This window comes from Canis lupus, chromosome 19 (assembly GCF_048164855.1).
Source record: "Canis lupus baileyi chromosome 19, mCanLup2.hap1, whole genome shotgun sequence".
NCBI classification, from domain to species: Eukaryota; Metazoa; Chordata; class Mammalia; order Carnivora; family Canidae; genus Canis; species Canis lupus.
In genome coordinates, this window is record NC_132856.1 from 47,656,639 (window position 1) to 47,671,172 (window position 14,534).

Sequence of the window (14,534 nt, forward strand, 5' to 3'; positions counted from 1 at the left end):
CGGCCAGGCAGGCCCACGGGTCTTAACCAAAGTCTTAACCAAACGTCCAACCCGCAGGAACAAGCCCCGTAAAGTGGCACCACGAGTGCCGCACCCGCACCACGGGCGCCTTCTCGGTGCCGCTCACCCGGCACTTAAAAATGGCCAAGGGGGTAAATGTTATGTGTTTGGAAACACAAAACTAAAGTAATTAAAAGTAAAAATACAATTAAAAATAAGAGTTTTAATTAAATTCAAAATTCATCGGAAACCGGAAGTTGTGCGCCCGCGCTGGAAAGGCCACTGGGAGGCCTCAAAACACCCCGGGCCACTCCCTGGGCTAACAGTAAGCTAAACGGGAGAGTTGTCTGCAGGGACAGAAACATTCCCGTTGTTGTGCCGCTGTTTTAGTAGCTTCATCTTTAAAAAAACTGAAGAGGGCAAAAACATAACCGGTACTGGACGGACTCTAGTTTGTGTCCCTCAAGCCGCCAGTGGCCCCATAGGGACCTAATGCAGCCTGGGCTCCTGATGGTGGCTGCTGGGGCCGCCTGGGACCCCGCCACTCCCTGCACTCGCCAAGGTGCCAAGGCCTGTGGCCGCCACTCAGTACCGGCCGAGGAAAAACTCTATGTACTCTGGACACAACGGCTCAGAGGGGAACCCACAGCAACAGCCCCGTTGGCGTGGAGGGGCAGAGGGGCAGAGGGTGCTGCCCGAAACTTCCCTGTGTTATCTGACACGGGTGTCCTTTGGCAACACAGACTGAAGGTTCTAGGATCCCAGGAACCATGGCAGTTGCCCATGACTGCAACAATGTCACCAACAGATTCCCCGAATCCAGCACTAACGTGGGGCCTGCCCCTCCCACGGTGAGCGCGGATCTGTAGCTAAGCTGCCTCCACTTCACCGCCAGGCCCCGCCGGGCTGGGCTCTTACCTTCTATCGAGTCCGCACTGATGACATGACTGGCAACGGGCACAGGATCCACGTAGGCACCTCCCAGGGCTGGCCCGATGGCCGCCACGCCGGCCCCTGTCCCAGGGACAGAGGGGAGGGGATGAGTGGGCAGGAGGCGGAGCGACGCCACTCATCAGCGGATGGATGTGAAACAGGCTACACAAGTCTGATCTTTTCTCCTCCCGACAGGACAGCCACCCTTCTCGCTCTGTTAACCTCTACCCCGTACAATTTCCCCAGGCCTGCCTCCATCTTTCTGGTAGATTCTCCAGGTACAAGTCAGTTGAGCTGGCTCAAGCAGTCACTGCAGTCACACTGGCAGGTAACCCAAACATCACGCTCTCCCCACCCTTGGCCTTCCTGCCACAGGGTCACATGCAGGCTTCAGACTGTTCCCTGGACTCTGATCAGCCCGTTTATTTAGGCTGTTTTCCTCTCCTTTCAATGTCAGGCCTGGTCTAGGAAAACAGCATCAGCTGCACTTTACAAAACCTCCCTTTAAATTCCAAAATAATGGGGATCCCTGGGTGGCGCAGCGGTTTAGCGCCTGCCTTTGGCCCAGGGCGTGATCCTGGAGTCCCGGGATCGAGTCTCGCGTCGGGCTCGCTACACGGAGCCTGCTTCTCCCTCTGCCTGTGTCTCTGCCTCTCTCTCTCTCTCTCTCATGAATAAATAAATAAATAAAATTTTAAAAATAAATAAATAAATAAATTCCAAAATAAGACAGAAATGCACATATTTGTCTGCATTTGACAACCGCTATGCTGTCGGGCAGCAGGAGGCTGTGGAGAGGAAAACAGAGGTTTCTAAGTCACAGAACCGGGTCCAGTAGCCTTGAACACCTTCCAGCGATGTGACTCGGCGCATCTGACTTTCCTCCCCGAGAAACGAGAGAATGGGCATGCCCTACACTGGGGTGCAGCCCAGGCTGATCTATGGCTAAGCCCCCCCAAATCAAAATGAACACAGGTGAGAGTTCCACCCCCTTGCACAGTCCAGGAAAAAGCTCTGGTGACACCGTGGGTGTCCATCTAGATGAGAAGAGAGTGAAGAATGTTTAAAAGAAAGGGACCTTTCCATTCAGATGGGTCAAGGCTAAAGCTGGGGATAAGAGAAATGTCTGGAAGTCATGCCTGGGCGTGAAGAGAAACGTCCCCTACACCATGGGAGGGAACCCACCAAACACACTGAGTTCAGACAACCAGCTAGACTGGCTACCCAGCTACGCTGGAAGCCCCCATGCAGGGACTCCCAAGCCACCTGAAAACACACCGTCCCAGAAGGTGGCTCTGATCTCAGTGCTGTCCCCAGGCTCACCTAGGCAGTGCCAATGTTTGGGGCTGGGTCACTGGTGGGGCCATTCTGGGCACTGCAGGACCCTGAGGAGCATTCCTGGCCTCCACCCACTCCACTGTCACCTGGTAGCGACATCCACAACTGGCACCAACCTTGAAGTCCCCCGGGGACAGGATCACTACCATGAGAAGCACCTCCTGGGTCACTGATCCTGAAACCTTTCAGGATGTTTCAGAGCTCCGCGGGCAGCGGCAAACCGCCAGGGCAGCTGCCCCTCATCCTTGGAAGAGGAAATGGGGCCCTGAGGCCCGCCAGCTGGGTACTGATGACGACCCGAAGCTCTCCACCGTGCTGCCAGGATGCCCGCGGCACGCACCTAGAGCCCGCGCCTCCCTCCTGGGGCCCGCATGCTCACCCTCTGCCCACTGGTAGGTGAAGGCGGGATCGAGGGTCTGCACGGCCATCTCCCTCACCACAACTCTGGTAACGTCCCTGACCTGCGTTTTCCAAGGCTTGACGGTCGGCAGGGGAAGGTCTGTGTGCAGGCTTGCGGAGAATTCTGACGAAGTGTCCAGCATCCTGTCGGGAGACTCCTCAGGATGGGCCCTCGACTCGGATGCCGTTGGATCTGGGGATGTTTCAAAATCTTCGGAGTAAGCCGAGCTCATTGTGCTCGCCATGGGTTCTTGGGACGTCGGCCTCGGGCTAGGAGCACCGTCGGGCCTGGCGGAGGCGGCGGATGGCTCAGTCACGCACTCTGAGACCTCACTGCCAGTGGGGGGACCCCCTGCCTGGGGGCGTTGGCTGAAGGCCTTTTCCAGCTGGCCTTCTTTCTAAAACGAAGAATGAGAGAGGTAACTGGAAAGTGGCTTTACGTGATCAATACGCTCAAAATACCCCTGCACTGGAATGGGGTACAGGGTACCCAGGGGGCCCAGCAGGTAAGGGTCTACACTGGTCCTTCAGCGGCTTTGGGCAGGCCCAGTGTGGGGAGAACTCGTTAAATGCTTCAGCTCGGGGATCCCTGGGTGGCGCAGCGGTTTAGCGCCTGCCTTTGGCCTAGGGTGCGATCCAGGAGACCCAGGATCGAATCCCACGTCGGGCTCCCGGTGCATGGAGCCTGCTTCTCCCTCTGCCTGTGTCTCTGCCTCTCTCTCTCTCTCTGTGTGACTATCATAAATAAATAAAAATTAAAAAAAAAAAAAGATTAAATGCTTCGGCTCGGGGCTGCTGCACTTTAACACTGATGGGGTGAGCACGTGCCGGTGGCCCGTGGATGAGATCTGCTAAAATGTCAGCACGGATCATGACAACGCGCATTCGGTAGGGAGGAGGTGACTAACTCGACAAGAATCACAGCCAGGCCCCGGGATGGGCACAGGTCATGGGGTGTCGCTACGGGGTGGTTTAGTGGGAGCTGCTTCAGTGGTCTGCTACACGGAGTAGCTTTATCCTGTTACCACCTACATCAGGGTCCCCGACCCGGGGCACTCTTGGCATTTAAAACCCAAACATTCGGGCAGCCCGGGGGGCGCAGCGGTTTAGTGCCGCCTGCAGCCAGGTGTGATCCCGGAGACCCGGGATCGAGTCCCACGTCGGGCTCCCTGCATGGAGCCTGCTTCTCCCTCTGCCTGTGTCTCTGCCTCTCTCTCTCTCTCTCTCTCTCTCTCTCTGTCTCATGGATAAATAAATAAAATCTTAAAAAAAAAAATTCTTTGGAGTGGGACGTCCTGTGCATCGAGGGCCACTGAGCAGCATCCCCGGCCACCACCCATGAGATACCACGAGCAGCCTCCACCCCGTCATGATAACCAAGTGTGTTCTCCAAACGCCGCATGTCCCCTGGGGGCTAAGGACCGAGGGCCCGAATGAAGCACAACAGCCACGAGCCTTTCCACATAACCTGCAGGGAGAGGTGAAGCGGGCTGTACTCACTTTCTGTTCCAAGTCTGAGTTCTCGCTGACAGCTGGAGCCAGGTCATCAAGGGACAACAGATTGATTCTAAAATCTGTAATCAAAAACGTAACACGGCAACGTTTACTCATTTATTTACCCCAACGTGTTTACCATTACGTGCAAGACACCAGGTGAAGGCGAAGGACAGAAACACAGGAAGCGTGCGGGTCTGTCCTTAATGAGCCAGCGCATGGATCTACACGCTTTTTGTCTAAGTGTTTTCCACTTTGTATCCTAGACCGTCTCACGGGAACTCCTGGTCCTTGAGGTGCCAAAGCTACCATGGGCCGTGTGTAAACAAATGGATGTGGCCGTGTTCCGATAAAACTTTATTCATAAAAACAGACCCTGGGCCAGATGAGTCAATGATGACAATGCAGTGAAGGATGCGTGGTGACAAGCGAGCTCACGGTAGGGGGGGTGGGAGTGGGGGGACAACTCATCAGACACAAGGCTAGACCCGAAGGGTCCTAGGTTCCCACTGAAAGCAAGGCAAGAGCACAGGAGGCTAAACTGAACCAGCACCGGGCACGTCAAATGGCCAGGCGCCAGCGCCTGAACGCATGGGTGCTGAGACTTGGGAGTCCAGAATCCCCTGTGGAGTTCTGGTGTTCCACACAGATTTCTTTCTTTCTTTCTTTTAAAGGTTTTATTTATTTATTCATGAGACACAGAGAGAGTGAGACAGGCAGAGACATAGGCAGAGGGAGAAGCAGGCTCCATGCAGGGAACCGGATGTGGGACTTGATCCCGGGATCCCAGGATCACGCCCTGGGCCAAAAGCAGATGCTCAACCACTGGGCCACCCAGGTGACCCTCCACACAGATTTCTGTGGACCCAACAGATGAACCCGCGCCTCCAGGCAGGCGGGCAGGAACCACTGGACCAACATGAACAGGGGCAGCCCAGGCCCTGAAGCACACTCGGGTGGTGGGGGAGGGGTGGGCATAGGAGGGAGCAGGGCCCTCTGTCAGCAGAGCTAGAGGTGAGAGGGCGAGGTCCCCCTGCCTGCCCCTGCCACCTGCCCGTCCTAAGCCCTAGAATAAATCCCCCTCATCACCCAGTCCGGGGGGCTCACCCCTCCCCTGAGCTCCCAGACTCTCACGGTCACCACAGTTCATAGGGCCGGCAGGTCCAAAGATGCATCCCTGGAAAGGCCTCTGAACCAAAAGGCGTCCCAGCTGGCCCAGAGCAAAGGCACTAGGGTGATCTGGGACTCGAGCACTTGGGACCAGGCCTGGCACTGGCTGAGGAACAATGTTATCGTCACGTCGGCCATCCCTTCCACGCTGCCAACCCCGTGGAGGACCAGTCGAGGTGCTTCACATGCACTAGCTCACTAGCGTGGCTCGGTCCCCACTGCGCAGATGAGGAAACTGAGGAACAGAGAGCCCGAGATTGCACAACCAGTTAAGACGTGAGGCCAGGACGTCCACCCCAGAAGGTCCCCCTCTCGCAAGAGCCCAAACTCAGATTGCATTTGCCACTCCCAGCTGCCTCCCCTTCCCTGAGGCTACCTCTGGACATTTGAGGGGGGCAGGGGCTGGCCACCAGGAGAGGCCCCTCCAGGCCAGCAGGGAGGACAGAGAGGCAGCGGGACTGGCAGTAGGGACAAATGGCAGAAGGGCAGGAAGGTGGGTCTGTGGCCTGCTGCGCCAGCCTACGCCCACCTTCCCATCCACATGCTGAGCGAGGCGACATAGGACCAGGGGGACAAGGACACTTACCAGCCCCTTGGCCCCCAGGATCAGAGCCCCAGTGAGTGAGGTGTCATGTGGCATCCAGTAGATGGCAGCCACTAAGGGGGCCCACAGAGGCTTCTCACATGGGCAGCCTAGAGCCTATCCCCCTGCGATCCCTGATCCCATCGAGGGCCCCTGGAAGGGGCCACCTTTGTTGGCAACACCCCACACACACACTTCGGCAGATCTGCTGCTGCCCTACCAGGGCCTGCACACCCACAAGAGTCTGTGACAGCGTTCAGGACACGCCACCCCGAAACCCGGCACCTTGGCATACTGATTAGCTCAGGCTGAAAGAACCTGAGCAACGGCAGGTGCTGTGAGTATTCTCGGCCCTTCTCACACGAAGCAGTTCCAAAGACCCTCGTGTGAGAAGGGCCTTCCCTCTAATGTAGGCGAGGAGCCTCCTCTTTCTAAGATGGACAGACGCCCGGAGGCATCCCAGCAGGCCTCACTGGGTTTGCCTATTGACCACCCTCAGCTCCTTCCCTTTTGTGCAATCATGTTTTCCCACAACTTTCCACTCCCCATCAAGCCTAGCAGAAAAGCGCTCACATACAACTGATTCTTCGGGTCTTCGTTTCCTTAGGAAGGCTCCTATGTCATGTGAGACTTAGATTGGATATTTATTTAATATTTATTTAACATCTGTATGCTTTTCTCTGGTTAATCTATCTTTTGTTGCAAAGACAAGGAAAAAGCGATTTTTCCTCCCCTACCACTGAGTCAAGGAGTTGCGGGTCACCCAGCACGCGGGCAGCAGGGTGCTCACGGGCCTGTTTGCCATCATCCTCCTGCCAACACGACACTAGGCGAGTGCCAGCGCCCAGTGGACCGTCAAGACACGGTTTAACTTGGATCTCATGATGAAGCGCCCAGACAGAAGACAGAAGTGTTGGCTGCACATTTTTTCCTGTTTTTTAAATACGTGTAATTTTTTTAAGACTTGTTTATTCATGAGAGATAAAGAGAGGCAGAGACAAAGGCAGAGGGAGAAGCAGGCTCCTCTGGGGAGCCTGATGCGGGACTCGATCCCAGGACCCTGGGTCCAAAGGCAGATACTTAACTGCTGAGCCACCCAGGTGCCCCTAAATATGTGTAATATTAAGATAAAAATAATGTTGGTGTGCCTGGGTGGCACAGTCAATTGAGCGTCCAACTCTTGGTTCAGCTCAGGTCATGATCTCAGGGTTGTGGGATCGAGCCCCGCGTTGGGCTCTGCGCTCAGCAGGGTGTCTGCTTGGGATTCACGCTCCCTCTGTCCCTCCCCCTGTTCATGCTTGGGCTCACTCCTTTCTCTCTCTCTCTCAAATAAACAAAATTTTTAAAAAGATAAAAACAATGTTGAATAATGTTGAAATGAGAAAAATGTCTAGTTGTGACTGGTTAGATTTACTTCCTTTTCTGAATTTAAAAAATGAGGCAAATTTGTCTTTCACCAAAAGGAACACTGAGTTGCCCTTCTACTGTACATGGCTCTAGGACTTTGTTTTCGGGTTATTGTTCTATAATTGGTCAGGGTCACTGGATGAAGACATTAAAGATAGAACAAAATTCTGACTTGACCCCTCCTCCAGGAAAGGTCAGGAAGCAGAGGGTGTAGCGTGAGCCATGCACTCCTCATGGCAATACCCAGGGATCCTCCCTCCCAGAACCCCTCCAGGTGGTCTCGCCCTTCCTGCCCAGAGTGACTGCGTGGCATGGGGCTGCAGGTTACCGTTCAGGCTGTCATCGGCAGCTTCTGAGGGCGATTCATCATGAGGCCCAGCCTCACTCCTTCCGGGAGAGGAGAGCTTGCCAAGCCGCGTTGAGCCTGACTGTGGAGAGGTGCCAGTGATGGGAAGCGACGCTGTGCGGGCGGCTGTATCCTCTGAAGTGTGAGTCTGTGGGGAGCGAGCTCTTGAGCGCGTGCTGCGAAGGGTCCTGTCTGTGGACTGTGAGGCTGGCAGACGTGATATCCGAAAGGACTTTGGGCTGGAAAGTTCCTCACTGGGTAGTGAAAGGATTCTTGGCTGAGTTGGGATCTGATCCTACTTTGGCGGAAATAAATGAAATTAATTACCAAACAGGTAACAATGAAGTTCTTTTTTTTTTTTTTTTTTTAAGATTTTATTTATTTACTCATGAGAGACACAGAGAGAGAAAGAGGCAGAGACACAGGCAGAGGGAGAAGCAGGCTCCATGCAGGGAGCCCAACGTGGGACTAGATCCTGGGTCTCCAGGATCACACCCTGGGCCGAAGGTGGTGCTAAACCACTGAGCCACCCGGGCTGCCCGACAATGAAGTCCTTATCACTGAACGACGTGGCCGGGTCAAGGCATGAGGCCAAGGAGCAGCCATCAAATAGTTCTCTTTCTCTCCTCATTTCTGGAAGTCAAGCTACATTTAGACCAGAAATACTCCACAAATAATCAGAAATATCACTTGGCTTTCAAATATATTTTTTTTAATTACACCTTTTCTAAATTAAGGGCCCTGTGGGGCATCTGGGGTGGCCGAATCGGTTAAGCAACTGCCTTCAACTCAGGTCATGATCTCAGGGTCCTGGGATCGAGCCCCACATCGGGGATCCCTGCTCAGTGGAGAGTCTGCTTCTCCCTCTGACCCTCTCCCATCTCATGCTCTCTTTCTCCCTCTCTCAAATAAATAAAATCTTTTAAACAATAAATAAGATAAGTGAATGAATGAAGTCCCCTGAGTACATGATCCATGACAGCTGGGACCTTCAACAGAATCAGTATGTACGTGCGGATTTTTTTTCCCCCTTAAAATACAGCCTTCCCATCACTTCACACCCACAAAGATGGCTCAAGTCACCAGTGTTAGCTCTGACCACAAGTGCTGGTGAGGATGCAGGGAAAGGAGAACTCTCGTGCACTGCCAGTGGGAACGCGAAATGGAGCAGCTGCTGTGGAAAACAGCGTGGTGTTGCTTCAGTATGTTACACGTGGAATTCCTATAGGGCTCAGTAATTCCACTCATACGGATAGAGCCCAAAGAACTGAAAACAGGGACTCAGATATGTGTACACACGTGTTCATAACAGCACTATTCACAAATAGCCAAAAGGTAGAAAAGATCCAGGTGCCCATCAACGGATGGTGGATAAAGAGGATGTAGTATATTCACACAATGGAGTGTTACTCAGCCATAAAGAGGAATGAAGCCCTGACAAATGCAAAATGTGGATGAACCTCAAAAACATTATGCTGGGGATCCCTGGGTGGCTCAGCGGTTAAACGCCTGCCTTCGGTCCAGGGTGTGATCCTGGAGGCCCGGGATCGAGTCCCAGGTCGGGCTCCCTGCATGGGGCCTGCTTCTCCCTCTGCCTGTGTCTCTGCCTCTCTCTCTCTGTGTCTCTCATGAATAAATAAATAAAATCTTTAAAAAAAAAAGAAAAAAAAAAAACATTATGCTGAATAAAAGCAGCCAGTCACAGAAGGCCACATACTGGATGATTCCTTGTACATGAAACATCCCTAACAGGCAAATCCACAGAGAGATGTAAAGCTGATTAGATGTTGCCAGGGGCTGGGGGAAGGGAAAACAAGGAGTGATTATTTAACAGGTCACCTTTGGAGCTGATGGAAATGTTCTGGAACCAGACAGAGGGTGGTGGTTGCACAGCATCATGAATGAACTAGATGGCGCTGAATTGTTCGTCTTAAAAATGTTAATTTTGGGGATCCCTGGGTGGCTCAGTGGTTTTGCGCCTGCCTTTGGCTCAGGGCGCGATCCTGGGGTTCCGGGATCGAGTCCCGCGTCGGGCTCCCAGCATGGAGCCTGCTTCTCCCTCTGCCTGTGTCTCTGCCTCTCTCTCTCTCTCTCTCTGTGTCTATCATAAATAAGTAAAAATAAATCTTTAAAAAAAATGTTAATTTTACGTTTTGTGAATTTCATCTCAACTGTAAAGGAATCGAAGTGCAGCTACAGCACGTTTCCCAGGTGGTGCCACCGACAAGCAGGTGTGGACCACCACTGGCGAGCAGTCACACAAAGTGCTGACCCGAGGTGTACACACTTCCTCCAGATATTGCGAACTGCCTAATATGTCCCAAATCCCGTCACCCACAGAGCAGACCCCAAAACAGGTAGCTGTGATTGGCTGGAGCCCAACCGCTCCTCAGTAGTTCTTGGGAGACAGCCGCGGTGGAGTCTCTAGCGCCATGGCATAAAGAGCAGAGGCAACGCTTTGTTAAATATAAGTACACATGGGGCACCTGGGTGGCTCAGTTGGTTAGGCATCCAACTCTTGATTTCAGGTCATCTCAGGGTCGGGAGATCGAGGCCCACATCAGGCTCTGCACTGGGCATGGAGCCTGCTTAAGATTCGCTCTCTCTCCCTCTCCTCTCCTCCCCTTGCTCATGCTCTCTCTTTCTCTAAAATAAATACATAAAATCTTAAAAAAATAAATAAAAAAAGTACATGCAGGGGAACCTGGGTGGCCTAGCTAGTTAAGCCTCCGACTCTTGGTTTCGGCTCACGTCATAATCTCTGGGTCGTGGGATCCAGCCCAGTGTCGGGCTCCACACTCAGGAGGGAGTCTGCTTGAAGATTCTCTTTCCCTCTCTGTCTGCCCCTCCCCTATCAAATAAATAAGTAAATCTTAGGAAAAAAAAAAAAAGAAAAGAAAAAGTGCATATGCAAACCTTACCGAGAATACTTTAGTCTGTTCTTTCTCATTGACTTTGGGGATAATGAAACGCTGATTCACGTATGTTTCTTTTTCTCTAGAAGATTCTATCAAGCTTCCCAGCAACTTTTTCATTTCCTCCTCATCGCTGTCTGGAGAATCTAGTTTTCTGGTAGGTTTTTTCTCTTTGGGTGTTTGAAAATTCCTCTCTTTTCCAAAATGTGCCTCAGGGATGATACTTTCAATGCGTGGTTCCCTCCTCTTTAGAAATCTACTGCCCTTCCCAGTCCAAGTGCTGCTCTCAGCCACAGGAATTTCCTGGGCTTGTTTCTGGGAGGTTTTATCCAGGCTGGGTGGAGAAAGTTTGGCTGTACTCCTGGGAAGGACCATGTCTGCACTCCTTGGAAGACTGTCCTCAGAGGTCTTCAGGTCAGATTCCGTGTCAGACAAATCCATCTGCGCCTTCCGATTCATGATCTTGGTTTCTATTTGAGCCAGCTTCGTGAGTGCAGCGCTGGCCCTGAGCTTCGAGGCAGTGGTCGGGGGTCTGCCCGAGGACAGGCTGCGCCAACCCTCGACAACAGCCTTGTCTTTCAGGAGTGAGTGTCCTACACCCATGGTTTGGTTTCCTTTTAGAAATCTGCTATGACCAGGAGCTATTTTGGTAAGACTTCTACTGATTTTCAAGTTTCTGATTTCTTCCATTTTTGAATCTTCTAAGGAAATGTCACTAAAATCACCAAAAATGTTGTGCACGGGATAGCCGGCTCTTCTTATGTAAGCCATTCTAGGGAGTAAAGAGAGAAAACATAGAGTAAGAACACCTGGTGTTTGAGGCACCTGTGTGGCTCAGTCGGTTGAGTGTCTGTCTGCCTTTGGCTCACAGTCCTGGAATCTCAGGATCGAGCCCCCACACCGGACTCCCTACTCAGCAGGGAATCTGTTTCTCTTTCTGCCCCTCCTCACCCTACTTGTGCTCTCTATCTCTCTCAAATAAATAAATAAAAAATTTTTTTAAAAAGAATACCTGATGTTTATATCGTGCCTTCACATCTCTCAATGCCTCCCATTTGAGAGATCAAATTCTTCGCAGGCTGGCTAGAGCCTTCCCTTCAAGCCCCACAATGACAGTGAAAATGTCAACACCCAAGAGCACCTGGGTGGCTCAGTGGTTGAGTGGCTGTCTTTGGCTCAGGGCATGATCCCAGGGTCCTGGGATCGAGTCCCGCACTGGGTCTTTGCAGGGAGCCTGCTTCTCCCTCTGCTCTGTCTCTGCCTCTCTGTGTCTCTCATGAGTGAATAAATAAAATTTTAAGAAAGAAAAAGAAAATGTCAACACCTAGTACCACCAACTGAATTATGGCTCTATGTCAGGTCTTCAATGAGACATGTTAAACCTTAAACAGAAGAGCCAGTGCTTCTCAGGCTCCAGTGGTGTGCCCACACTCTGCTCAAACTGCATTATATCATTTAAGTTTCATGCAACCCTGAGTCACTGACCTTATCCCCCTTTAACAGAGGAGGTGAAGGAAATGAAAGGTTAAATAGTCCCTAAATAAAAGGTTAATAAAACCCTGAAAGGTTAGGTCATCGGTCAAGGTCACCAGTCGAGGTCACCTGGCTAGTGAGCAGTAGAGCCAAATTCAAAGCTCAAGTCTTATTCCAAAGGCCCCCTTCCCCACCATGCTTTACTGCCTGCCCAGTTACACCATCACCACTCCAAGAGTCCTGCTCCCGACTCACTCCCCAAATCAGGGCTCTTCCTTTATCCAAGTGTCCTCAGCTCTCTCACAAACAACTGCTTGAATACAATCTGTATATTTAAGGAGCCCCCCCAGAAAACCGTACTTTACTTTAATTGTGAAAACCACTGCTCTGGAAGGGTGGGGGGGCTACAGACACAGCACCCCACCCCCTCACCACCAAATACCAGCTGCATGTTGTGTGCACATGCTTGTGTATGTTCTCTGGGGGAGAGGGGTCAGTGCTCTCATCATATTCTGAATTTCCATGAGCCCCTAAAAGAATAAAAACAACCTACTACGAGATTTACAAAGGTTTCCAAAAAGTTTAAAATCTTCAGATGGAAAAATCTGGCACGAGCGAGGGTGCGTTTGCTGCAACCCCTTTTGTAAGGAACATGGTGGCTGCAATGAAAGTGGGAGATGCAGAGACCCTGTGACCTGGCAATTCCACATCTGGGAATTTACCTACAGTTACACTTGGAAATGCATACAGGGATGAGTGTTCAAGGAGTGTCACGGCAGCATTGTTTGTACTCATCAAAAATCTGAACCCATCCACAGAGACCTGGTGCGGTCCAGAAGAGCGCATGCATGAGGGAATACGATGTAGCCATTAAAAAGAACGAGGGAGAGCTGTTTGCATAATAACGTGAGGCAGAAAAGACAAGATGTACAACCATTGCTTGTTTCCGTACTATTCGAGTGTTTTAGCAAGGCCATGCATTATTTACTTATTTTTTTTTAATTCACTGTGAGACCTGAAAAAGCCATTTTTTCCCATCCCTGTCCACTTGGAAAACAAGCTTACTGGGATTGCCAGATTAAATACAGGACCCCCAGCGATGTGAATTTATTTTATTTTATTTTTAAAAAATATTTTATTTATTTATTCATGAGACACAGAGAGAGAGAGGCAGGGACACAGGCAGAGAGAGAAGCAGGCTCCATGCAGGGAGCCTGATGTGGGACTCGATCCAGGGACTCCAGGATCACATTGTGAGCCGAAGGCAGGCGCTCAACCGCTGAGCCACCTGGGTGTCCCGTGATGTGAATTTATGATAAATAGTAAATAAGTTTTAAAATATAAGTATGACCCCAATTTTTTTTAAGTAGGCTCCATGCCCAGCAGCAGAGCCCAATGTGGGCCTGAACTCACAACTCTGAGACCGAGACCTAAGCCGATCAAGAGTTGGATGCTTAATCGAGTGAGCCACCCAGGCATCCCTGGCCCGGGCATTTTTAAACTAAAAACTAGTCTGTTCCAAACACTTTCAGACTAACAAAATTATTTGCTATTTATCAGAAATTCAAACTCAACTGGGTGTCCCACATTTTTATTTGTTAAATCTGGCAATCCTATGTCTTCTGCACCTTTCAAAGCTGAACTCAAATGTTTTGTGCAAGGAAAAGTATCTAACCCAGCACTAAGATTCTGTATAAGAGTGAATTATTTTGGGCAGCCCGGGTGGCTCAGTGGTTTAACGCCACCTTCACTCAGGGCCTGATCCTGGAGACCCAAGATCGAGTCCCACGTCGGGCTCCCTGCATGGAGCCTGCTTCTCCCTCTCTCTCTGCCTGTGTCTCTGCCTCTCTCTCTCTGTGCCTTTCATGAATAAATAACCAAAATCTTAAATAAAAAAAAAAAGAGTGAATTATTTTTCTCTCACTCTGTTTCACATTCTGCGTGGTGTGCTTGCCTGCTTATCCTCATCTTAATCACTTGGGTATTAAGGACTGCCCAGGGTACTAACAATGCTTAACACAGGCCTGACCCCAGGGGTCAGTGAATACAAAACCATACCCGACAGAAACAGTGCAGAATTCCTAGCCTGAGTGATACTGGGCAAGTTACTTGACCACTCTGTGCTTCAGCTTGCTCATCTGTAAACCGGTGGTAGTAACTATCACCCTCACGGAATTCCTATGTTCATTGTAGGGCATGGAATAAACAGTAAGATTTACAAAGTAACGTTTAGAATACCTGCATTAACTGAGCTTTGAGCTGGAACCACCCAGTAAAGGGGAAGTGGAGACCACTGGCACATCGACAGCTACCTTTATTAATATTTTTGTAACTGAGGCTCAGGAGAGGACTTGGTCCCCGCCATCCTGTGGGTCAGAGGGAAAGCCTGATCACCAGGCCGGGTTTCCCCCGCATCTAGTTCTTCTGAAAGTTCCCCTAGGTTTAAAAATAAATCAATAATGGTTAAAATGGCAAA

At 51.1% G+C, this 14,534-nt stretch overlaps 1 protein-coding gene across 7 annotated transcripts in view; it reads right to left on the bottom strand.

Moving 5' to 3' along the window:
- The window catches only part of C19H19orf44 (chromosome 19 C19orf44 homolog), a 19,518-nt gene that overhangs the window by 3,440 nt on the left and 1,544 nt on the right, over positions 1-14,534 (bottom strand). For 3 of the 7 annotated variants that reach the window (XM_072786871.1, XM_072786872.1, XM_072786873.1), the window contains exons 2-7: positions 14,297-14,494; positions 10,592-11,357; positions 7,653-7,965; positions 4,171-4,244; positions 2,651-3,068; positions 919-1,014 (exon numbers count right to left, since the gene is read on the bottom strand). In XM_072786871.1, the coding sequence (XP_072642972.1) occupies positions 919-1,014; positions 2,651-3,068; positions 4,171-4,244; positions 7,653-7,965; positions 10,592-11,356 (1,666 nt within the window). In that variant the 5' untranslated portion in view covers position 11,357; positions 14,297-14,494. Of the gene's footprint in view, positions 1-918; positions 1,015-2,650; positions 3,069-4,170; positions 4,245-7,652; positions 7,966-10,591; positions 11,358-11,597; positions 12,290-14,296; positions 14,495-14,534 lie in introns of those variants that run through there. The other 4 variants (XM_072786876.1, XM_072786875.1, XM_072786874.1 and 1 more) reach the window with 2 other exon arrangements.